This window comes from Gasterosteus aculeatus, chromosome 7 (assembly GCF_964276395.1).
Source record: "Gasterosteus aculeatus chromosome 7, fGasAcu3.hap1.1, whole genome shotgun sequence".
Lineage (NCBI taxonomy): Eukaryota > Metazoa > Chordata > Actinopteri > Perciformes > Gasterosteidae > Gasterosteus > Gasterosteus aculeatus.
Genome location: NC_135694.1, coordinates 20,650,960 through 20,675,436, shown reverse-complemented (window position 1 = coordinate 20,675,436; position 24,477 = coordinate 20,650,960). Strand labels below are relative to the sequence as shown.

Genomic DNA, 24,477 nt, shown 5'->3' with positions numbered 1-24,477 from the left:
TATCACACAGGACACTGTTATGAAACAATATCCCACCGAAACAACGTGTGTTGAGTCACCATCAATCGGCAGATGAACCGACACAATGGGGACCGGTGGCCCGCTGATGAAAGCCTCGGCAACCGGGAGTCTTTGAAGACTTTTCCTTGGAAGATTTACAAATGCGATACAAGAGAGAAAAACAACAGCGTATCTCGGAGATATTTGTCGAAGGCAAAACAACAACAGAAATTAGTCAAAACTTCAAATTCTGGTCAACATCCAAACGATGCGACGATTAAAAGCAGATGTGTTTAATATGCACATGTGTTTTTAGTCGTCACATGCGCGAGTGATGGAGGAAAGCGCTGCTCGTGATTTTGTCAGCGCAGGAATGCGATCCTATCCGGTCTTTTCTTAAATGCACATGGAAGCTATTCGGAGTTCTGTGCCCGGCGTTAATGAGTCTATCTTTGGACAAGCTTTGTCCCCGACCGTCAAAGATACGGAAGCCAAACTTTACGGGGGTGTAGTTGATATTAAAATGAAAGCATGCGCTCGAAGATGCGTGTCGGCTGCCAGGAGCAGGGGGGCAGATAGCGGGCAATGAGCCACCGACGATCTGGTCCCGTGGATCTCCAGTTCACGACTTACAACACAGCAACATGGCGCTCCTCAAACGTCTTGTTTAACAATGTCTTGTGTCAAAATGTGCAACAACAAAAAAGGGAATAGGAAGAAACCCGGGGCATTTTACCCGGGGCATGAGGGGCAAAGCACGGCTGCTTCTGGCCTCATGGTGTCGCTGTTGTCTCACTGTTACTGCAGAGATGAAAAGGGGGGTTTGTGTACGTTGGCCTGTTGTCACGTGGCTGGGAGGTTCAGTTTGGACCGGTGTCACTTTGGGGTTGCAGTGTCCACCCGAGGCCAACCACGACAATGAATTCATCCTCGTGTCTCTTATGAATGAAACTAACCGGTATGAACGTGGGGAGGAAGGGTAATGTCCACGCGGTAGTCCCGGGAGATATTAGGACTGATGAGGACACTTTATCTGATTTCTCAAACGGCTCCATAAACACACAAAAAGGTTTTTTTCTGGCCAAACGTCCAACTCGGGAAGCCACAGGATCGAGCTGGAAGAAGCAGGAACGAGGTGCCGCAATGTTCCCATATAGCTGATGGCACCTTTAGAGATCGTTTAAAAATATATATTTTCCCAGAAGTGGAACCCCCCCCCCCCCCCCCCACAATTAAACACATCTGTCCACCCTAAACAGCAAATTGTTGAGCTTCGTTTTTCTGGCCCAAATGCGGCACATGTGTGGTGAAAAGTCTTTTCTGCTCATGCTCATGGGTTTCCTCCAAACGTTTGGTTTATGTCTTCCGATATTTTGGCCTCATCTAAATAATCAAACTACGCTCCAGCGTCTAAAAATGTTAAATTGTGCCATTGAATCAATGCTCGCCATGCTTCCAGAGGGGGGGGGGGGGGGTTCCAGCGGTTTGCCAGATAGGTTACAAAAGTCCTCCGATGAATTCACTTCACATCGAACCCAATTCGAACGTCTCTGACTGCGTGAATCTCAGTTCAGGAGGAGTTTGTCTCTCTTGTCGCTTCCTGAAGGACCGTCACCAAAAAAAAAAAAAAAAGCCGCTCTGCGTGACAGTCGCCGCAGAGACCTTTGGCCCGCAAACTTCGCTCTCTTGGCCGAGTAAACACTTTTTTTCGGGTGGGGTGAAAGGGGGGGGGGGGGGGTAAATTAGCCAAACTAACCGACAGATATCTCGCAGCAGTAATCGGACAGGAGGGAGGGGGTGGTAAAAAAAAGGGGGCGACGCTACGAGCGCTCGCAGCATGGCGCTAAAAACCGAAGAAAGTCGGGAGTGCATCGCGCAAACATCAACGGGGAACGGCGCGGACACGCTAAAAGAGCGCAACAATGCGGACGCGAACATTTTTGGCTCCGGACACGTTGGTCCGCTAGCCCGTGACATGGAAAACCCCTGCTGCCAGACAGCTGCTGCTCCTCAGGAGGAGCTGTTAAACGCTGACTGCCGTGTGGGCGACAGTCGCTCTTTTTCCGCCTGCGCCACAATCTCAGAAACAGCCAGGGAGCTCTGCAAAGCCGTGTCCGTGTCGCTGGGACTGACCATGGAGCCCAACGACGCGAGCGACTTGGACGTCGCTTTCCCCCCCTGCGCCGCCAGCGAGCAAACGCGCGGGGAGTATCTGTTCATGAATGTGAACTGTCCCGGTGGCGCGTACAAGTACCCGGACCGGGACGACCGGCCCCTGCACGGCCAGAAGCAACTGGTTGAGATGTTCAAAAGTTCCGAGACGGCCGCGCGTCTCCAACACGTCGGCACCCCGACTCGGGCGTCTGCGCACGAGCGCAACTTCGCGCCGTGCGAGGCCGACGAGGTGACTTCGGAGGAGATCGAGCATCTGGACGCGGCGCACGCTTCGTCCTGCGAATACGCGCCGGCCGCGCCGGGCAACTTTGCGCACTTCGGCCGGAGCGCCGCGCCGCGCGCGTGCCGGATCTACGAGCACCCGGACAGTGCGGCGGACTTCGGAGGAGCCACGGAGAACAAGTTCGGCGGTTACCAGCCGGCGCAGTACGGCGTCAAAGTGAAGTGCGAGGACGGCGAGTCTGCCGGGGCGCCGTGGGCCGGGGTTTACACCCCGAATGAGAAGTACGACGCCCAGTGTTGGGGCTCCAGGCAGTGCATGAACGCGCACGGCACGGACACCAACCCCGCGTTCGCATGCAATCCACACGAGAGGAGCGTCGTGCGTCCCGAGCAGTGGTACCCCGGCGGGATGCTGAGGCCGCCGTACCCAAACTCCAACTACGTGAAGACCGAAGTCGGCGAGTGGCTGGACGTCACCTACAATGACACCAGGTACACGGTGATGTTACGAATATTCACAATAATACCGGTAACGTGAGTCGGTTGTCACGTTAGGGAGGAAGTGGGTGAGTTTGCTTTGACCTTTGCAACAGACACGAGTTGCTTTTGCTTTGGGTTAGGGCAAAACAAAATGAGTCATCATATAACGCCTTCGTCTTTGTAGATGTTGATGGATTTGTTTTCATGATGCTTTTTTTAAAATGCATTTACGGCAGAAAAGGAAAACGTTTATTCTTATACATTTATTCTTATTTTTAATTTAGAAACCAAATGGCAAACTGAGCCCATTTTCTTCTGCTTTGGGTTTTCTTCATGAAGTTATCAGCCTACTTTCACAGTTCAAAATTAAACCGAGGTGGCACTGCAATTTGAGGAAGGAAAATGTTTGTCTGGTTCACAAGCTGCTGATGTGCAACACTGAGCTGATTTGAAGTTATTATATATCAAACATCACTGACAAAGTTCCTAATGATAATATAGTATTTTATATATAATATTTAATTTAACCATTTCCTTTTTATTAATGTAAAAAAAAAGACAAAACAATAAGCTAAATATACAGATAAAGTACTGACATCTATAATATTTCTGACATCTATATAAGTTCTGTTCTACGACAAATCTGTGCTTGTTCTCGACTGTGTCATCAAACATGAAAGAAATGGAGTTGTCATTGTTGTGTTGGAGGTACCTGCTCATAACATCTACGAAGAAAGTATTTATAAATACACCCAGTGAATAAATATACCAGCGTAAATCTAGTCCTCCTGTGAGGGAATATCTCCACTGAATAGTTAGATTCACATCATAAACCTGAGTGCACACAGTTTCCGAGAGGAGAGGGGAAACGTTTGTAGTTCCTAACGACGTCCGACACTTGTCAATAACCGGACTAATGATTCCAAAGCTTTCGTGTCAGCGGTCATGTTGGCACATTCTCCCGGATGTGAGTGTTCACGTTAACTTAAAGGCAAAGGCTGACATGTGCACGGCTCCAGCTGACGTCATCATTACTTTCACCGTGGTGATGGATGCTTGACAACACTGGACACCAGCATTTACTGCATGACTAGTGTGAGTGTTACTAAATTACATATGTATGAACAAGGAATATGGATGAAGCCGTGTAGGTGTTATTTTTTGGGCTTATTGAATTTTAGATTTTTCAAAACCGGATCGTAGAAAACCAAACAACACAATACCTGAATAAAAGCTGACAGAATAAAGGCAAGGATGCTAATATCAAAAAATAATATTAGTGAGAATTGAGTGATACCTAAAAAACTAAATAAACAATAAATTAAGGCCACGATGACATCTTTAAAATGAGGCACCACAGGGAAATAAACGGTAACAAAATGGATATCACCAAGTCAAATTCCTTGTATGTCTAACATATTTTTAGGAATAAATGTTCCTAATTCCTGATGAAACATCCTCAGTTGATTGAATATTCAAAGGAGTATTCATTTGCATAAATACATTTCCAGAACAAAAATCTGAACATTGAATCAAGTATTGTTCGAAATTCTTTTCATTTTGTTTAGGATGCCTTTTTTATTACTTCACAATGAGAGGGAGACATTAAAAAATACATTGTGGCCATGTATTTAGAAATAAAATGTTCTATAAATCTGCCTGTGAATACAAACAAAGCCTCTGTACAGATCTTGTAAATATAGATCGGAAAACTGCCTTTAAGGTGTGTGCTGCAAAATGACCTAAAATTCGGAAGAATAATTAACTAACGTGTTTAAATATCTGATTGAGGCATTATGTAATGCAACCCTTTGGTAAACGCACGAGAAACAGACGCAAATACTCCAAGTGGTAAAATAAACACACGTGTTGATTTCCACTTGTCTGAAAGAAGACATGTTACTGCAGCAAAACGGCTCATCCAGTGGTTTAAATAAACGGTATCTACCTACAGCGTCTATACCTTCACCATGAGGTGTTCAGTCAACGTGTCGGAGGAACACGGTAACTGTTCATTGTCTAGTTGTAGTCCAAAAAAGGAAAATGTTAACAATGGTTCCTTCAGCGGTGCCGTTGCCAAATCCCCCCTCCTGCTGTCACGGCGGTCTCAATGAGAGCTGTCTAGGTTACTGAGAAAATGTCTCTGAGTGTCTACATGTACACATGCCAACGTGATGCATCAGTCAAATATCAATATGGGCACACCCAGTGTTTTATGAGCCCTGCAACAAACTAAATCATTGAACCCAATGACAGAAAGGTGTGTTTATTGGTTCCCCGTCATGAGAGAAACCTCCTGTTTATTTATTGTATTTTTCAACCTGATTTATTAGGCTTATTTTTTATAACCAATCAAAATACCTGTGATCAGTGGTGTTCTCACATGTGAAACCACTTCCGATGTCCCAAGTAAGGAGCTGAAATTTGGAGGTACGGAGGTCTGCCGAGCTGTGCTCCGACCTCATCTGCTTTCAATTAAGGAGACATGGAGCCCTAAACATACTTTGCCCGATGGCAAAAGATACATGCTGGTTTTATTTCTAAGGCAATTTTCCTTTATTTAAATCGTTGGACTGTCGGCTGAGTCAGAAATCACTGGAAAAGTTGAGAGGCATGTGATCTGTGACTGGAGTCCAAAGCCAGACCTCAGTTTGGGTTTCTATGGTATTCACTGTTAAATTCTAGGTCAGCAGTACAGGGCCGTGTTCGGGTCCTGCTCCAGATCTGAGCTATCCAGAAGAATCCCCCTATAACCTTTAGCTGTTTGCATTTTGTTCACAATTTCTTTCCCATTAACATAAACTGATTAAAACACAACCACCGGGATGCGTGATTATGAAACAATAACACTTTTGCTGAATATTGTTGTAAGAAGACGACAACCCCCTGCATTTAGGCCGCTCCAATCAGGATATGTGTACGTGGTTTGTCTAGAAAAAAACAACAACCGCAACAGTGACCTTCATCTATTGTTGTGGTGACAAGGAAGCAGGCCGCGTGAACCCCCAGCCGCCATAATATGGCCATTGCTCTGATGATTAATCGCTGTCACCAAATTGCAAAGATGTCCTCTCGCATGAATAATCACCTGTTGATTTGGGACTTGTTTCTGGTTGCCGCGGATGACCCTGAGCGGGCGGTGATGGTCGTGGTATAAATACCGTGGGGAGTAATGGGGGATCTAGGAAGGTGAGTCGGGTGACAGTCGAGAGTTGCTAAGTAACGCGTGGCCTTGTGGGGAGGGACGACGTGGCTGCAGACGGCAGCGGGCGGAGCCGAACGAAAACATTTGGTGAAGCGAACACATTTACAGGCTGAGTCTATTGGCAAAATAATGACTCCAAGCGGGAGATAAATGTGTTTCGCTTTGAACCAGTCTCAACATGTGGAGGATCCTCAGTACGTAGTTCACTACAGAGGAGGGGCCATCTGAGAAAAACATCAATGGGTATTACAAATATTGGCGAAATCACCCTGGTCACACTGGTCCATCTGTAGACCACATGAGGGATTCCAGTTTTGGGCAAAGATCTCATTTCCTGTAATTATTCCAACAGACTTTTTAACAGGATTGCTTTGCTGGTATTTGCCGCAAAAACAGACGGAGGTGATGAATTTATCCTCAGTCAACCAGACTTCTTTAGTCTTTAGTAAAGAGCAGTCCGAGAAGCAGACTCTGGAGTCATCTGTGCGCAAAGGGAAGTGAGTTAAGTCCAGAGTGGAGCGCGAGTAAATCACGCCACTTACCACCGAAGACAAATGTACAGTGTAGGATTTCAGTGAAGAGAGCCAGTCCGTGATGATATCTTGTCACCACGGAGGAGCTGCATGTTTCTACCTCACAAATGAGTGAAAACAGATGTTTTTGCTCATTAAGCAACACTGCAACATTTCTAGACTCACACTCACTGCAGCTTTGATGTTTCCATTGATGCATTTTAGTCTAGCAGTAAAATCAAGCAAGCTGAAGCAAATCTTTGTAATAATATCAGGTATTTTGGTCACGCAAGTGGATTAAGTAGCATCATCTGGTCCTCAGGTGGGGCTCAGCTTGCAGTTTCTAAGTCGTGATTCAGGACTTAAAGTGGCCTGACCTTTGCAGCCAGAGTCTAAAGGCTTCAGGCTGCAGAAAAAGGGTTTTGAATAAATAAAAAAACATTTTACTAATGCAAACACATCTTTTATCTGAGATTATTGCTGGATATTTTATCCCAACTTTTTTGCTGTTTAAATTGTCTGATTTGATTTAATTGCAGTACTGAAGTGCTTAAGTGACAGAATAATGTAATAGAACACATTTAGCTGAAATGTGTTATCTTGTCTCGTGCATCTTATGTGTTGATATTTCTTGCTTTAATTAATACGTTTTATTACATTTATTTTTGCCTTTTGTCGTCCTCTGGCCTGGAAAAATAGATCTTGTTCATGATGAGATCATTTATCATTCATTCATCTGGGTTCGGGTCTCCAGCAGGGGAGCCCGAGCGTCTCTTTCCCTCTCCACATAGTGGTGTGTCTTCCCCGGGACCCCGTCTTAGCTGGCCGTTGCTCAGTTATGATGGCATCACTTAATGATATAATTATGTATGTATTCCTCACGTGGCAGCGTGCCGCCCCGTCAACAATAGTTTAGGCCATCCCAAACCACGATTTTTATTTTTTAAATGTAAAGGACAACCCTTTAACCTTTTAATAGTATATGAGAAATGTTACCATTTTTTTATCCCAGTAAAATCTGGTAAATGTGGTTTGGCACTTGTCTCTCACCAATTGAAAGCCTCACAGGGGTTAATCTTAAACCACATTTTTATTGCCATTTCAACAAGTCACTTTCAAGCCACTGTTGGTTACAGCCCTGCTCCCTTGACATCTAAAAAAAATGTTCCAGAGCCGTGATCCCTTCAGAGCTCGTATTGTTTGGATAAAAACGTATACTAGATATAAAGCCCTCCTCACTTTCCTTTTTCAACGTTAGTTCCCCCATTTTTCTGAATCATTTTGGTTCCCCCGGCACCTAAAATCAATAAGGTCACAGTTGTGCTTAATCCTTGTGTTTTTTGCTGCAAATCTTGATATCCGCAGTTGCGCGTCACTGAGGCAACGTTATGACTGAACCCTTTCCAATCTCTCCGTGTTCAAGGCTGAACCCCCCCTCACGCCCCCTCCAAACCCCTTGGCCGCAGTGTTGGCTCTATGATCTTTCCCACACGTTCTGTCATCACACTCTGTGTCCTCCTTGAATCGCTCACCGAGAGGCCTCCGCAGGGCTCTGGGGAGGGAAGAGTACATGCGCTCTGTGGTTGCCTTTTGGGGACCATTAAACCAGTGAAACACTATGGATACGCTGTGGTCTCGCTCTCGGAGTACGGCTTTAAAATTAGCATTTAGTTTCACAAGATAATAAAAAGAAAAAAAAACAATGGACAAACAAATGCCATGCTCTGATACGTCCAAGCTGTGACCAGGGATTTTGAATGAGAATGAATTCAATTAGTCCATTTAATACCGTGTTTTTACGAGTGTCCTGTTGATCTTTTATAGCAGTCCTGTTTCGTATGTTTTACTGCAGGTTTGAGGCTGGCAGGGAGCACATGTTCCCAATGGAGTTCTTCTTTCCGCCACAGAGGATGTGCCTGATTTGTTCGGACGAGGCATCTGGCTGTCATTACGGCGCGCTCACCTGTGGCAGCTGCAAGGTTTTCTTCAAAAGGGCTGCGGAAGGTAAAACACAAGAAGGGGGAGTGGAGGCGGGGGTGGGAGGGGGGGGGGGGTCACTCGGGCCCAGTTTTTCCACTTTAATGCCAGTGCTCAACAGCTAATCCCTTTTATCTTAGCTGGAACCCAGATTCTGTAAATGCCCAATGTTTCTTATGTTTTCAATAACGTAACAGATTGTGTACCTCTGGTTTCTCTGTCCGCTTAGGCAAACAGAAATACTTGTGCGCGAGCAAAAACGACTGCACTATTGATAAGCTAAGAAGGAAGAACTGTCCATCCTGTCGGCTGAAGAAGTGTTTCGAAGCCGGAATGACTCTCGGAGGTAAATATGTAATTAAAATACTTAAATCTGCTTTTAGGAGAAACGATGATTGCGAACGCGGAATATTTTGTTGGGATGACAATCAGTTGCGTTTCACTTAAGACAAAGAATTTGTGCCGCAGAAATAGGCCCTCAAAATGCATACGTCTGTGCAGCAGGGAATACAATAACCACTGTGCACTAGACAGTGTATGAACAAAGCACACTACAGAGAAAGTGAAGTCCTAAAAGTGGCTGCCGAGGACCAAGTACTTTATTCTCTCCACACTGCACATCCGAGCTGCCTCTCTTCAATTGCAGCATCATCACAATAGGGGATGTTACTGATAATCAAGCCCCTGACTGCGCTGCCATGCAATTTAGACCTATTCCATTCACTTCTCCTTACTGTCACTCGCACCTGTTCGTCATATTAGGCTGTAAAGATTGACATGTAGTGGACTAATTTTAGTCTTGTGTTCAATTTTCACTCTCTTCCATTTTCCCATTCTGTTAACGGTGAAAATTGTACTCGAAGCACAAAGCTGACATGAGACATGTGAATTAAAGCAGCAGACATGCTGGTAATTTTGCCACCAGTCACTGACAAACCCATGGAGGGAAAATGTGATCTAATGCTGCGATTGTGAGTAAAAAGGAACACCTTTTCTAGTTGTGGCTTAAAAGAGCTTCCTTTCACAGACACTCTCGTCCTGGACATGTAATTCCCTCAATGCATTTCACAGGAAAATTTATGACAATCATTTTTAAAAGTGCAGGCAGAAAAATTATACTTATTATCCCAGAGGGTTTTTAACTCAAAATTGAGGTTTGACTCTGCATTTTGTATGTATCAATTAAATGATAAACTTCAATCATTAGATCTCATCATATTCCGTTTTGTAGTTTCTCTCCTCGTGCTTTGGGAGGCCGGAGGAGCAGCAAATACATACAATTTTTGAAGCTTTGTTAAATTTGGCATCTGTTCAAGATTGAAAAGCACGGTTATTATGAACTGCTCAAAAGGTTTCATTTCTCTAATTTGAATTCCACATTATTCCTGGAATGATAATTGCACCCACAAATACAAGCAGCGCAGGGAGGCGACTGGCCGATTCCTCCCGCAGCCGGCTGAAGGGAGGCTGCACCGCGCGGCTGCTTGTGTAGAAATGCAAAAAGAAGGCGCGCAGATTTGATTACTCTTAAAACCATTTACAGTTCATGAACTGAACCTCCCGAACAAATTGTGTCTCTAGCCCAAAGTGTGCTTGACATTAGTCCAAAAAGCCACTTCGGTTTCCATTTCACCTGCAGCGAGTGGGAGTTAGTTCATGACTCACACGACCGGCCGCTCTCAATAGCAAATGCAGCGCGCTAATTTCATTTCCCAGAGGACAGATGCGCGTCGACGTGGTTTTTAAACTTTTTTGTGATGAGCAGATTTGATTTTTCATAGAAGGGCGGGGCTTTCAGACCACTTGGCCGTTCGTTTAAAGCTTTTACCATCAGGAAGAAGAAAGCGAGGAAAGTCTTTTTGGAACGTCGCATTTCTTCCAGTCAGACTTTCCGACACATTAGTCCCTCAAAGTCTTCCAGAAACACAACTAACATCGGTGAGCTAATGATGTAATGACATCTACAACCTGGACACCAAAGTGAGAGTAAAGTGGGATCTGCGAAGGCACACATTACAAAAAGGCATTTCGAGAGGAGGAGAACGTGCTAAACTGACCTTCAAGTTTTTTTTTGCAATCAAGACGCGCCTGCCAACCTAAAATGGCAGTCGGGATAAAGATGGTGATTATAATGGTGATGAGACGGGTAATGACACAGAGGGAAGTGGTCCACAAAATGTGAGTATATTGAGGGGAAAATGTCCAATAAGTTTTACATGTCCAATTTGATTTGAGTGAAAATGGGCCCGTAATGGATACGTCTGCAGCTTATTCAGCCGAGGTCGGTTTGAGCTGGAAACAATCGATTGCATCAGCCGACACAGCTCAGTGTGCTGGTCAGTCAGCGAAGTTAACAACGACGCGACAACTTAATCGTTCTGTCTGTGAAGCAAAAGGGCTTGAAGCCATCGTTTTTTGGATGTCGACCACCTATTTGTATTGGCTTCAAGTCAAGTTTGGGGATCTTAAGGTTAGCTCAACCCGCCTTATTTACACTGTACTCTGTAAAGATCAGATGCCTGCCTGTGTACAACTGAATCCTGGGAAGGAATTTTTAATTAACCATTATTATTTGAGATGTTTGATATCAGATTAGACAGAAAATGTGAGATGTGTCAATTATACTTCTTATATAATCCACAATTGTCTTTCAATCCAGGTGCTTTTGAGCCTCTTAAATTGTGTCCATAGCCGGATTTTCAGTGAACTAGAAAGTTAGGCTGCGGGTTTAATGAGATTCTCTGCACAGACGCTGCAAGACCCAATTGCATTACAATGGATGCCATTTTACCTGCCTGTCAACATTGATATAATGGATTTAAGAAATGATTTTGCCTCATAGGTTGATTCCATGAAGTGTTGTTTTTACCTCTTATAGCTAAAACGGATTAAATGTCAAATGAATACACTTGTTTTAAAGAGGATTTCCAGCTAATTGAGACTATGAATGAAACATAAGTGAACATCAGAATTCTCTGTCCTTCAATTCCCCAATTTCTCAGCCCCAAGTCGCTCTTTATATTTGTCTGTCACTCAGTGCAGCTCGGACCGAAGTAACGAGCTGCGCTTCTAACTTGTGGGAAGAAAGCAGTCGGTTATCGAGTGCAGTAACGGTAGTGATGTTAAACCATGACTGTAAAAGAACCCAATGCATTTGGCAGCTGTTCAGCAGAATACAACCATCCCAGTTTAGTTGTATCACTACTTACTGTACATGGACGTCTACTCCACTCGCTGCAATTTAGTTTCTAAGTGCAGGTTGTCGTATGGAGCAGCTGCCTCGGCTCTTTGTGGGAGAGAAATTGCAGCTTTTCATTGCTCAAGATGAGCCAGTCTTCTGTTTTTAAGCATTCAGTACTTTATTTCCCACTTTTTGTTGTCTGTTAATACCTACATGATTTGCTGTGTTTTAGGAAACATACGTGTAATTCAAACACGCATGCTTTATTGAGGGGCAGAGCTTTATTATAATATATTTTCAATGCTCTTCCAAACCTTTTGCTTGAAAAAAATGTATTGACCAGCAAGCTCTGATATAAGATGACTAGAAAGGCTTTCCACCAGATAAGGTTCCACTCAGAGAGTTTTCTTTTAATTGGAATATGACTCAATACCTTCAACGCTATTAATCGGTCAGTGTAGAGTGTTTTGTGGTAAAATAGATATTTCCCATTAAAACCTAAAGTTTCACTATGATGAAACATTTCTTATGAATTACCGTCAATCTCGGTACAGTTTTGATTACCATATGTAGCGTTAACGAACTAAGAGGATGTATTCTTATAGATGTTCAATTCACTGCTGATAAATACATCCGATAGTGTCTGTGATTGATTGTAGTCTGAAAGGGAAATCTTGTTCTGACGAGCGTCGTCAAGTCAGTCTGCACATCAAGCTGCAATCGTATTGGTCCCCTTCCTGGTTTCTGATTTTCTGCACATTTGTCACACGTAAATGTTTCAGATCACAACAAACTCATTTTTATAGCAGTATTGGCAAACAACGACTGCACTGTGATTAACCACAAAATGAAAGCTGGGTTCAGTTACGCTTGCCACACCCGGGTCTGATTACTGCCAGACCTGTTGAAGCAAGAAATAACCGAACCAGCTGAGGAAAAGTCTTTGGGGTTGAGGAGAAAGTTTTTTTCATGAACAATAGATCAACTTTTATCAGGACAATCCCAAAACCAAAGACTTTCCGTGCAGCTCTGAACCATATGATGACCTTCTACTGACTTTGAGATCCCCTATTTCAGAGGACAACTGAATTTGGTGAATGAATACGGTTGTCTCGGCTTAGATATTAATGACTCGCTTCTTAACTGCTTGTCTGTTAAAATAGCATGAAGATAATAATATATGAACGGATTCTTATTTCCGTGCTTTTGTTTGCAGCCCGTAAGCTGAAGAAGATCGGACAACAGAAAATCCCGGAGGAGGAACCTCCCCTGAAGGACCCCTTAGAAGTCATCCAGAATTTCTCTCCTAAATCGGGTCTGAACTTCAACACACAAATGGTCTTCCTCAACATCCTGGAGTCCATTGAACCCGAGGTGGTGAACGCAGGGCACGACTACGGCCAACCGGACTCTGCCGCCTCGCTGCTCACCAGCCTCAACGAGCTGGGAGAGAGACAACTGGTCAAAGTGGTCAAATGGGCGAAAGGATTGCCAGGTAAGACATTACTTGAGGTTTTTTTTTTTAGATGCTGAATGCCTCACCGTGTTCACCGGCTTGGCGCAAAATGTGTCCGCCTGACAGGTTTATGATTCTGTGGGAACGAATCACGACAGCAACAAGCTTAGTGAAATTTTTAAAAATGAGGTAAACAAAAAGGCTCCATAGTCAGCAATGCGATGGAACCATATCACATACTAATGATCATGTGATCTGTTGTTAATGTAACTATCCTGAATATAACAGCTGTAGGTATCGATTATTTTTATTATGACAGAAATATATGGTTTCGTTTCATGATCCAACCAGTGACGCAAAGCAGGGAACCAGCTCTTTTGTCACATTTCTCCGCTTTTGCTATTTAATGTTAACTTTACAAAACACATAGAAAGGATCGAAACAAAAGTTAAATTAATAGAATAGTTCAAACAGAGCAATACAAGTAGATTAAAAAATTGGAACAAACATCGTTTTAGAGTTTGAAAAAAAACATGAATGCAATAGAATAAATAATTAAACTCAATTTCCAATCAAAAGCCAGACTAACGCTGTAACTTCTAAGTTGATCAACACCGCTGTCAGACACTTGGCTGGATATTTACCATCGCATGAAAACTGTAAGCGACCTCTACTAAAGTTTAAGTGCTGCACTTTGGAAAAGCTAAAAGTTGAATATTACACATGAATTGCAAAGCGCCCACGCTGGAGCTTCAGATGATAAAAGTCTGATATGGGGAATAAGCCTTAACGTTTAAATCAGAGTGACACCAACGTTCTTTTGCTTGCTACCAAAGCTGACTTCTACAAAATTCCATTTTGTTTCTCTCTTTGAGAACTAGACCCTGTAAATAATATTCTGTTTAATCCTGATCCAATTTTAGTTATAGAGCAAACCCTGAAAACAACAATAAAGTAATTTAGACAAGTCAACATGAGAAGATATAAGCTATGTGAACAAGACAGAACGAGACAGCGTGTGATTAGAACCGACTGCAGAGAACAATGTGAGCGCTGATTATAATTTTCATGGGCTAAGACGACTATCCTGCGTGGTTACAAGGACGTGGTCAGCGGGAGCATTTATGTTCCGTGCCTTGAAAGAACATAAAATCTGTTCAAGCTTTTGGTTATAAATTATATTATTTCCATTCAGTATTATGTTTTTCCAAATCCATTTTTTAAATGAGAGAGGCAAGAAATGATTTCTCCACGAGAACAATTTTCATCCAATGGACCCTTTTAAAGAACATTCAAAACTTGCATCGGAATTCATTGCCTACATGTTGGTACTTGTTCCAACCCCTTTGCTGCAATAGCAACTTTAAGTATACTTATGCACACTGTTTTATGTGTGATTTGTCCTCTTACTTCTCTGCAGATAATCTGCACTGGGATACGTCTTAATTCATCATTTGTAATTCGGGCAACACTCATGATTGAGGGCGTTGACATAAAAGCGCGTCAGCGGTCCTGTGTCATTTCAAACATGATACGCATTGATAGGGAAAGGAATGCTGGGCATGGCGTCAACACCACCGAGGGATGTCATATATTGATTAAAAACTAGCGGCTCTATAATTGATCCTTGGGGAATCTCAAGTTACTTTACAGTTTCTTGCGAAGTTATCATCCCTAAAGAAATATTTCATACTGTCTGCCAGAGAGAAAAAGTAGGAGACCAATTAAAAATGGTTTCAATAATGGTCATTGTGTTGCCCCAGTGTATTAAAAGCTATTTTGGTTATCACTTTACCGCACGAGGATTCGTGCTTCTATTAGTACAAAATATGCCGTAATGTTGCACTTCATTCGGCTGAATCTTTGTCCTCAGGGTTCAGAAATCTCCACGTGGACGACCAAATGACTGTCATCCAACATTCGTGGATGGGGGTGATGGTGTTTGCTCTGGGATGGAGGTCGTATAAGAACGTCAACGGCAGGATGCTTTACTTCGCCCCGGATCTTGTGTTCAATGAGTATGTACACCTCTGAATTCAATGGTGTTCTCTAAAACGATTTCATCAGTGGGTGAACAACATCATTTTATATATGTATATATATATATATATATATACTCCGCGAGTGAGTTGGCGACGTCGTACATAATACAGACGTATCAGTTTCTCTCTGTCTTCGTCTAAAAACACAAAGACATCTCTAACATTTTTGGCAGGCCTTTTTTGAATCGTGTTCATCCAATTCCCTCCTTAGGTGTTCTTTTGTCAATGTGAGATTAAAGGGAGGAACATTAGTTTGCAGCATTCAAACTCTCCCACCCCTGCTGAAGTTGATTCACTCTGAATATTACTCATGACAGACAACAGTCGTTGGGTGTGCGTGAGTGCTAGTCGGGAATATTAATGGTTTTAGTTTGTCCCCTCGAATGTTTGTCCATTCTACTTCATGTGCAGCGCTGATGTTCCTCTACTTTAAACAAACAGGCACTTTAAAAGCTCGTGGCTGACGGATACTGTCTGTCATATTTAAAGAAAGTATTTCTATAATATTTATTTTAATGTAAATCGACAGCATATACAAAGCGTCCCTTGCTACGTTTTGTTTTTAAGGCAAACTACACTATTGTTATGTTTTGATAGATTATACCCCGATCGGACTCTATATTTATAAATAAAACTAAAAGAGTGGAGTAACTGGAAAGTATCAGGATCCATCTGAAACTGGCAGGATGAATCTGGGCAGGAAAGTAAATGAACAAAAGCCAGACTGCTCATTTGGTGCTGCTCAGTGGCTCACAGACCGCAGCAGCTGGGCAGCTCCCAGTTATGATTGTGTGACTTTGTGAGCGAGTGTGAGGCCGGGTCTTACTTAGCGGATGTGATCGGAATAATTACAGCTTTAAATAAAGTAGTTGTTCAAATGTACCAAGTGAAAATGAGAATTAAATAGCTTGAATATTTAATAATGTGGTCTCAATGTGATGAAACTTTCCATGTGGATTACAAAAGCCCCACAACATACAGTTGCTTATAATAACTGTATATTTAGAATTTACAGCTCTAAAGCTGCTGTTTTGTACTCTAAACTCAAACCGCCTCACTAAATAAATGAGGGACGTCCATTAATGAATTCCTTCCTGTTCCCCTTTGGTCTCCAAATGGAGATGACCTTGACAACGTCAATACGACAACAACACTATGACATCCTAATGGTTTCTTTGCCATTTGAAAAAGCTTCCTCCACGGACAGACTGAATAAAAAGCTTTGTGATGAGCAAAGTGAACTTGATGCAATTTGGATCTTTTTTATTTCCATTTTGGTCTCCATAAAAACAATAATGGCAAAATTAAGTCAATAGACAAAACAGCTTTGCCCCTTGACGGTATAACACGGGGCAATGTAGAGGGGCACTGGGAGAGCGCAGACCGCCGCCAAGACCGCCTGCGTGGGGAAAATGGGTTCTTTATCGGCCTCCCACCAATGCTCACGGTAGTCGGGAGCTCTAGCTTTTCAGTAGTCTTTCCCAGAAAAACAGACGAACAAACTGATCTGAAAACGTAGCTTCTTGATGGAGATAATAAAGCCATAATGTCAACAGCACTTAATGATGCAGCTTGCAGTTGTTGTTTGCTAAATGTAACACCTCAACGAGCATCTGAACAGATTATGTTAATAATTATATAAATTGAAGAAAAAAAATGCAAACTGACTGACAGCGGAGAATTCCTCTGAACCAAGATCTCCTTGTTTCACATTTTTTGCATTCCCCAATTGAGTCATTTGCATGCAGGTGTTTTTCGTCTGCAGACAGAATATACCTGTGCATGAGCACTGGGTTTAGATGAGAGGGAAAATACAGGAGACTCCCCTCGTTGAGAGTTTCATGTTGGAATTAAAGAGAGGATGTTTTTGATGGAATCCACATCGCTTTACCAGCCTCCGCACCTTTGACACTAAAGGAGACCGACTTCCATATCATGGTCTGCGTTTTTATAAAGAGTGCGGGATCAGTGGTTTAGATTTTGAGGGTTGAATTAGGGCTGGTGGAGGCCTTTTAAATCAGTAAGGTGGATAATTCAAGCTATTTGAAAGAAATTTAGCATAAAATGTTAAGTGCTCCTTGTCATCTTTTAAATGAGCTGCTTACCGTCTCCCGCTGTGCCAAGTCTTTCCTCCTTAAGAGGGGGAAAAACCCCGGCACAGTCACCGTAATTGGGGACTGAATTAAGTACTGAGATTGAGGAGCTTGTTGGGGTTTTTCATTGAACTAAAAGTGCAGGTGTACTACTTATATATACCTCAGCAACGATCCCCCTATCACATCAGGCAGAAAGGTCTCCGGTTTTCTCACATTTTATGGAAATATATTAACACGCACAAACCGATATCTGCTGTGATGTATTATCTCATAAGACGGTTGATACAGAAATTGATTCTACGATGGTTGCAGGTTATCATACACACATTTTCAGCTTTTCAGCTTGAAGAAGTTATTATGTTAGTGGTAAATATGCTTTTTTTTCTTTCCAAGAATCATATCTTACTGCTTAGCTCGGCAGTAAGCTAAGCTGCTCTTTACCCCAAATAGTCTGTTGAAAAAAAACAAATAACCACACAGATTATAAAAAAAGAAGAAAGAAATAACATTTCCTAGGTTACAGCCGGTGTGCTATTTGGCAGATGTTGTTAACTTTGGCCGGAGCCCGGCTAGCTGATCCTTCGGTCCAACTCACCTGTTAACTAAGGTTACATTTTGCATTAAGTTTGGTTGTTTTATGCGTGTCAGTCATTTACAGGTGAAGTAGATGTTCTGCTTTATGAGCCGTTAGCCATCAGACTGTTGAAGAAGTCGGCCGCGGCGCATTCGGAGAGGGCAGTTTTCTGATAATTGTTTAGAAATGGGTGTCAGTGCAGCAACTCTGTTGTACGTGATCGGTGTGTACGATGGCATATCTTCACAGCACTGGAATATGTTACAAACTGTTTCTTTCTTCAGTGGTAATAAAGGCACAATTGTTTTAATCACACTGAATAGAACTTTGATCACGATGCCTGTTCTCCCACTCTTCTTCTCCCAAGCTCCTTCAAATAACTGAAGATTATTCATGCGGGATGAACATGACATATCCAATCACTGCTTTTAATATTACACTATAAATTACACGGACATTCCACTTAATTTAAATTGCCATTTATGAAGGAAGAGATTCTAATGTAATGAAGTTGTGTGTTTTAAACATCTTGCTCCACGGCCCCGCTGCAGAGATCTTCATTTTTCAAGGATCATTCAGTACCAATGACCCTATTACAGCATTAATAGATATGGATCCAACCCCTGACATTCTTTGCCATTCAGTAGTTATTTATTACAGAATAAATGTCCAAGCTGTAAAGCAAGTTGTTCTTTGACTCTCGGATTTGCAAATTTTCCTTTCGTTTCACATTTATGATCCTGACCTCTTTAAATCTGCAGACATCGGATGCAAATGTCCACAATGTACGAGCACTGCATACGGATGAGACATCTTTCACAGGAGTTCCTGCTGCTGCAGATTTCTCAGGAGGAGTTCCTCTGCATGAAGGCCTTGCTTCTTTTCAGCATTCGTGAGTATTCTGCGGTGTACTGAGCTTCACAACGTAGAAACAAACTGCTTTACTTCACCCCGTAAGTGGGCATGCAGGAGAGAGAGACAACTGCTGTCCAAACTGTTGTTTTTTTTGGGTTGTCACCAGTTCCAGTTGAGGGTCTGAAGAGTCAGAAGTACTTTGACGAACTGCGTCTCACCTACATCAACGAACTCGATCGCCTCATTAGCTATCGGATGGCGGCCAATTGTCCTCAGCGGTTCTACCAGCTCACCCGACTCCTGGACTCCCTCCAGATGGTGAGATGCACGGCTTCATGCACGTGGTTGGCATGTATGCCTCCCTCCCCCAGCGGAGGGGAGAGGCACAGTTTGTGGGATCTGAACATGTGGGTGCAACTAGTCAGCAGGAGAGTCTTAAGAAACAGCAGGTCCACGAGTTTGCTTAAAAGTTGTTGCAACTCTTATCACACGGGCCCACGGGAAAAAAATGCAGCATTCAGGTCAGTGGAAGCGGAATCTGTGAGGCAGGAGTTTGATATAATGTGTAATATATTTTCATGCAACATGTCTCCTGAAAACTTTGAATTCATCCAAATGATTTAACTTGTGTTCCTTATTTTTATTTTTTCTTCTGTTTCAGACGGTAAAGAAGCTCCACCAGTTTACATTTGACCTTTTCGTCCAGGCTCAGTCGCTCCCGACAAAGGTCAGCTTCCCAGAGATGATTGGAGAGATTATCTCTGTACATGTACCAAAGATGCTGGCAGGTTTGGCTAAACCCATCTTGTTTCACGAGTAGGGACTTCTAATTGATCCAGAAATGTCTCCTCTTTGCTGCCTCCACAAACTTTAACGAAGGTACTTTTTACCTACATCTTCAAGTCTAATGGCTCTTAGCCCTGTCCTGTAATCATTATTTTGTTGCTCAAGCATTTTTTTTGTGTTCCTTTTAGTCATAATTGAGGTTGTTCAAAAACTGTTAAAGCTTTTATCTGAGGCACTGCAAGGCATCACCTGTTGACAGCTCTGCTATTTGTGAGTGGAAAGTTTTTGTTTTCAGCGATTCTACTTTACATACACAGTAACTCTGTAAATCATTAATGCAGCAACCAAAAAGCAGCAAGGTTAGAAACATTTTTGGAAGTTTTGCATGTGACCTTCATAACACACACACACATGACAAGGTATTCGGAAATACTGAAAAACAAGAGGCAGCCAAAGAGCAGATGAGAATTGGATCACAGAAATAAACAAATACTTGTTTCCCCATTAACTTCCCAAAATCTGTTTTTCTGAGTGCTGCCTTCAGATGCACCCAAGTTCCTGCTTGTGATATTTAGAGTGGTTAATACAACTCGTGAGGCATTTAAGTGCTTAAGTGCCTTAAAATGTAAAAAATGTACTGTAAAAGACAGAGTTGATGTGCAACATCATCATTGTTTACAGTGAACCTGCAACATCAGATTGTGCTGACGTGTGAGTATCCAGTACTTTTGGTGCTGCAGGTCAGTCATTAAAGGTAAAGTCTGCTGTCTGGACAAATGCTGTCTTTATTTGAAACTAAATCAAGCCAAGTAGAGTATTGTTTAGTGATAAGGAAATCCAACTATGAAATGAAAACAACATTGTTGTTACTACCTCTTGGGCTCACAAGTCTCTCAACAACTACGTTGTTTGACTGAATATTTAGCTGAAGTAGTTCTGACCGGAATCGGAAGAAGCTGCAGTATTTTTGTTTTTATCTGACTGTAAAAAAAAAAGAAAAATGTTTTGAAGACTTTGTTTATCAAGCATTCACTTACATATTGAAGATTCAATTCTCAATAATGTCAAAGACTTATTTACTTTGTCCTTTGGGAAGCACTGTGAACAAGATGGAAGGCTGTGACTCAGCTGTTGCGTCTGGCAGAACCCATCCAACCAATTCGGCACGTCGTGTTGTTTAGAGGGAAGATTTTCCACCTTATATCAGGGTGGATGGTGGATGTAACTGCTTGAAGCAATAAATTCCTCTTTGGGTACCATTCTATTGACCAAGAAAGCTGAGTTCACAGCTGCAGAATCGGTTGTTGCTCCTGTATCCAGAGCTGTCATTTGACGTGTCAGTGAAACAGTTTGGAAGCTTGGGAGGACGACTCACCACGTCAGCGTGGATTTGTAGCCTCGGCCTTTGGGCGGCCCCCGCCACGGGCCGTTCTCTAGATACTGCTAAAATAAACGTCCTAAATCTGTCGCAAAGTTCCATTGTGGTGATAAAGTCAACAAAATATCACACAAAACTTACTTGTTTTGCGTCGCTTGTATTGCACCGGGGAAAACTAACTCCAAAAATAAGAGTGCAGCGGATGTTATGGGTGAGGATGAATTCATATCAGCCTTACTTAAGTACATGTCCAAAGATATGCAGCGGAGTGAGGTGGACGCTGCATTAGCTGTGCAGGAGAATCTGGGCGAGCGGGGGAACTGGGCTTTCTTGGTAAAAGGTCAATTAACTACGTTTACCATCGACCCTGACTGGAAACCCATTTAAAGGGACGGTAAATTTTCCCTGCAAGCATAAAGAGTATTTCGACAGGTCATCACTATTTGCTCTTGTCTATTTATGAAATCAAAGATGATCGTGCATGAAAGAAACCGCCTGAGTTATATACTGTTAAAGTGTAAACACTCTGTTATTTGATCCAATGCAGCACATAACAGACATCTGCAGAACGCACTGCATGCTTACTATCGTTCTGCACTTAAAACCTTTTTACATTACATTGGCGGCGAATGTGTAAAGCTGTTTTTTCATTACACATTTTTAAGCATTGACACAAGATAATCTTGTCAAAGCAGGTACTTGGCACAAGTGAAATTGTGGAGAATTTTAATTTAAGCAGTTTCTGTACTCTTTTCTTAAATACACATCTACATAACTATTGGTAACCCAAACTTTGTAGTCCATCTTTGAAGAAGTTGCCAAAGATCATCTTTCTGTACAGACATGCCAAACTATGTCAGTACAGATATTTAGAAAGAATCACCCCCCCCCCCCCCCTCCTGCCACCCCCTTTGGATTAGCTTTGCATTTACTTCAAATCACATGATGGCAAAGCAAATACTTGGATTAAATAACAAGCTTGAAGCAAAAGATTCAGCAAATAAAAGTAAGTGGCCTGCTCTCAGCGCGGCATCCTACAGCAGCGTAAAACATCCCAGCAACATGCTGTTGACAGCGTCGTGCTGCAATCGCAGTGTGCAGAGACGGGGAGACTTGTAGGGACACAAGACGAGAGCATGGCACCAAATACAGGCAAACACTGGATGGGAACGTGATTCAAACCGCCAGCGATCTCAGATTCGTTGCGGCCGTGTTCCAACATGATGACGAATAGAAACTTACAGCTAACTTATAACTGGAAGGGCTTTAGATGTGAAACGTGAAAGTCCTTGACTTGTCCTGCCAAAGCTCATAGATGAAAAACCAAGAAAAAGAATCCGAAGAATGCCTTGAAGAAAACTGATCAAAGACCCCCGAGTCAAAACTGTTGAAGGGTATCCAATCATGGACTCAAAATCAGTTATTGTACTTTATTTAAGAATCGTAAACCAAGGCGTTGAAACACGAGGCACTTTTTACACACATCTCGGTCCACTAAATTACACTGAAATAATGTCTTTCAGTCAGTGACCTAAACGTGTAGCACGCTCACAATCCATCGTGAACTAAAACGAAAGGTTGATTCTGTGGTACATTTTGCAACAATGTTTCATAACTCTGTAAATGAAAACACTTTTTAACAATTCACCATTTATTTCACAAGCTTGTAGACGCATGCATCGTGTGATTGTTTATATATAGGCACTGTATTTCGCTTTACACCAAGCAAATGCATGGACATCCATGTATCACTCCACGTATCTGTGTTTTTGTAGACTGGCTGACGGCGTCAGCGTTGTTCATTGCATGGGACATCTGTTGTATAGTGCAAAGTGATGAGTTAACTATAGTCATTTGTAGTGTTTTGTAACGGATTCATACATAAACTTTAGAGTCCCTTATCTGCAGAAATGAATGTATTCATATTTGTCTTTTGATACACTCTTTGCTATGTGAACAGGGATGGGGAGAAAGTGGAGTCCAGTAGCTCTAGACAAGTTTGGACGATCCGTGACACTTGACCCCACCACAACAGCTAATTATAGCGCTGGCACTTGAATAAATGGGATTGCTGTCGTTTGACAAAGCAGCAGTTCAGTGGGAAGTTGAAACCACACAGAAGCCTAATTAAAACATAATAAAAACACAGCGTATATACAGAACGGTACAATTGTTTGGAGAACCTGTATTTTAGGTCCCCTGTATTTTTTTTCTTTCAATGGCTGTTTATCAAACCTCACAAAATCCCTGAATGCACTATATTGTAAGACCGGCGTTGCAGCAACTCTTTATCTTTTAAATTAACGCTGGTTCTAAAGAATGTTGGGATTTTTTTAGGCTATTTTAACTTTTATTATACATTACAATTTCAAGGCATTTCTAGTGCCGGTGAGTCATGCACCTTAATGAGCCACCTCGTTGCTCTGTAATTTAAAAAAATAATAATATGATTTAATCACAGTAGACTAGTGTTTGTATGATGTGAATTGACAAAAGCTGGTGTGTGCCCAGTGTACTGCATATTAACCTGATCCTTTGTAAATGCCACAGTAACTGTATATATTGATTTGTTTGTCTGTTTCGGTGTCCCAACACTTGACTTTTAAAGTAATCTCTTGTATGATTTTTACCTTTTGTGACTTGTTTTTAAAATGTGTAAAGCTGCATCATCTTTTAAAGGCAATTAAAACCATTCTGACTCTGTTTGAAGTAATTGTACAAAATACTGTTAAGTAGTGGCATGCAATCATTTTATTTCCAAGTCCAAATGGCCTTGAACAAACATATAGAGGCTTACCTCACAACATTTTAGGGACGGGGCAATGCGTGAATGCCAGGACAAGAACATAAAATAAATGACAGGGATAAAAGATATAATAAAAATCATTATAACAGAAATGTGCTGAATCATCTGGTAAGCATGATGCTCTGCTAAAAAGTAGAACAAATATTCATCCAGTACAGATGCCTTACCAAAGAAGCCATGCAGGCACTAAATACATGTTTAGTTCTTCTTGGAAATCAACTGAACCGTGCACTTGCTTCAGTTGAGAACACGCATCCTTTTGTTCGTGTGTGTTCTTCCCTGTTAGAAGGTTTCGGATTTGGCTTCCTGTTGATTTTCCGCAAGTCAAGCTCAGATGAATTGGCACAGAAGCTCTGAGCAGGGAAATTCCGATGTTCCCTTTGGCCGACCAGATACCGAGTGTCATGCTGCAGGGGCAGTGAGATACAAAATAAGGCAATTTTAATGTGGCTCCGACAGGTGGTGGAGGTTGGAATGTGGCTGGAGGAGTGGATGGTAACTTAAATACAATGTCCGCCTACAATCGTGCGTGCATAACCTTAAGAAACAGCTGTGTTCCTCTTTTCTTTTCTTTTTTTCATTTGCAGTGCCGCAAGTTCGGTCCGGACTGTTTGAACTTAACTTGCATTCCACGAATATCTTGCACCCTAAATAGATTTTCTTTTTAAGAAAGGATATTTGAAGTGAATATAGATAAAAACCTCATGGAATTCTGACACAATTATTAATTTT

General features: G+C 42.3%; 1 protein-coding gene across 1 annotated transcript; it reads left to right on the top strand.

Annotated features, from left to right (window-relative positions):
- Window positions 1-1,837: 1,837 nt before the first annotated feature.
- On the top strand, window positions 1,838-19,595 carry ar (androgen receptor). Its single transcript, NM_001267639.1, is given in 8 exon segments — window positions 1,838-2,889; window positions 8,447-8,598; window positions 8,801-8,917; window positions 12,969-13,247; window positions 15,082-15,226; window positions 18,682-18,812; window positions 18,942-19,093; window positions 19,437-19,595. Coding segments are annotated over 8 exon segments (2,187 nt in total).
- Window positions 19,596-24,477: the final 4,882 nt, after the last annotated feature.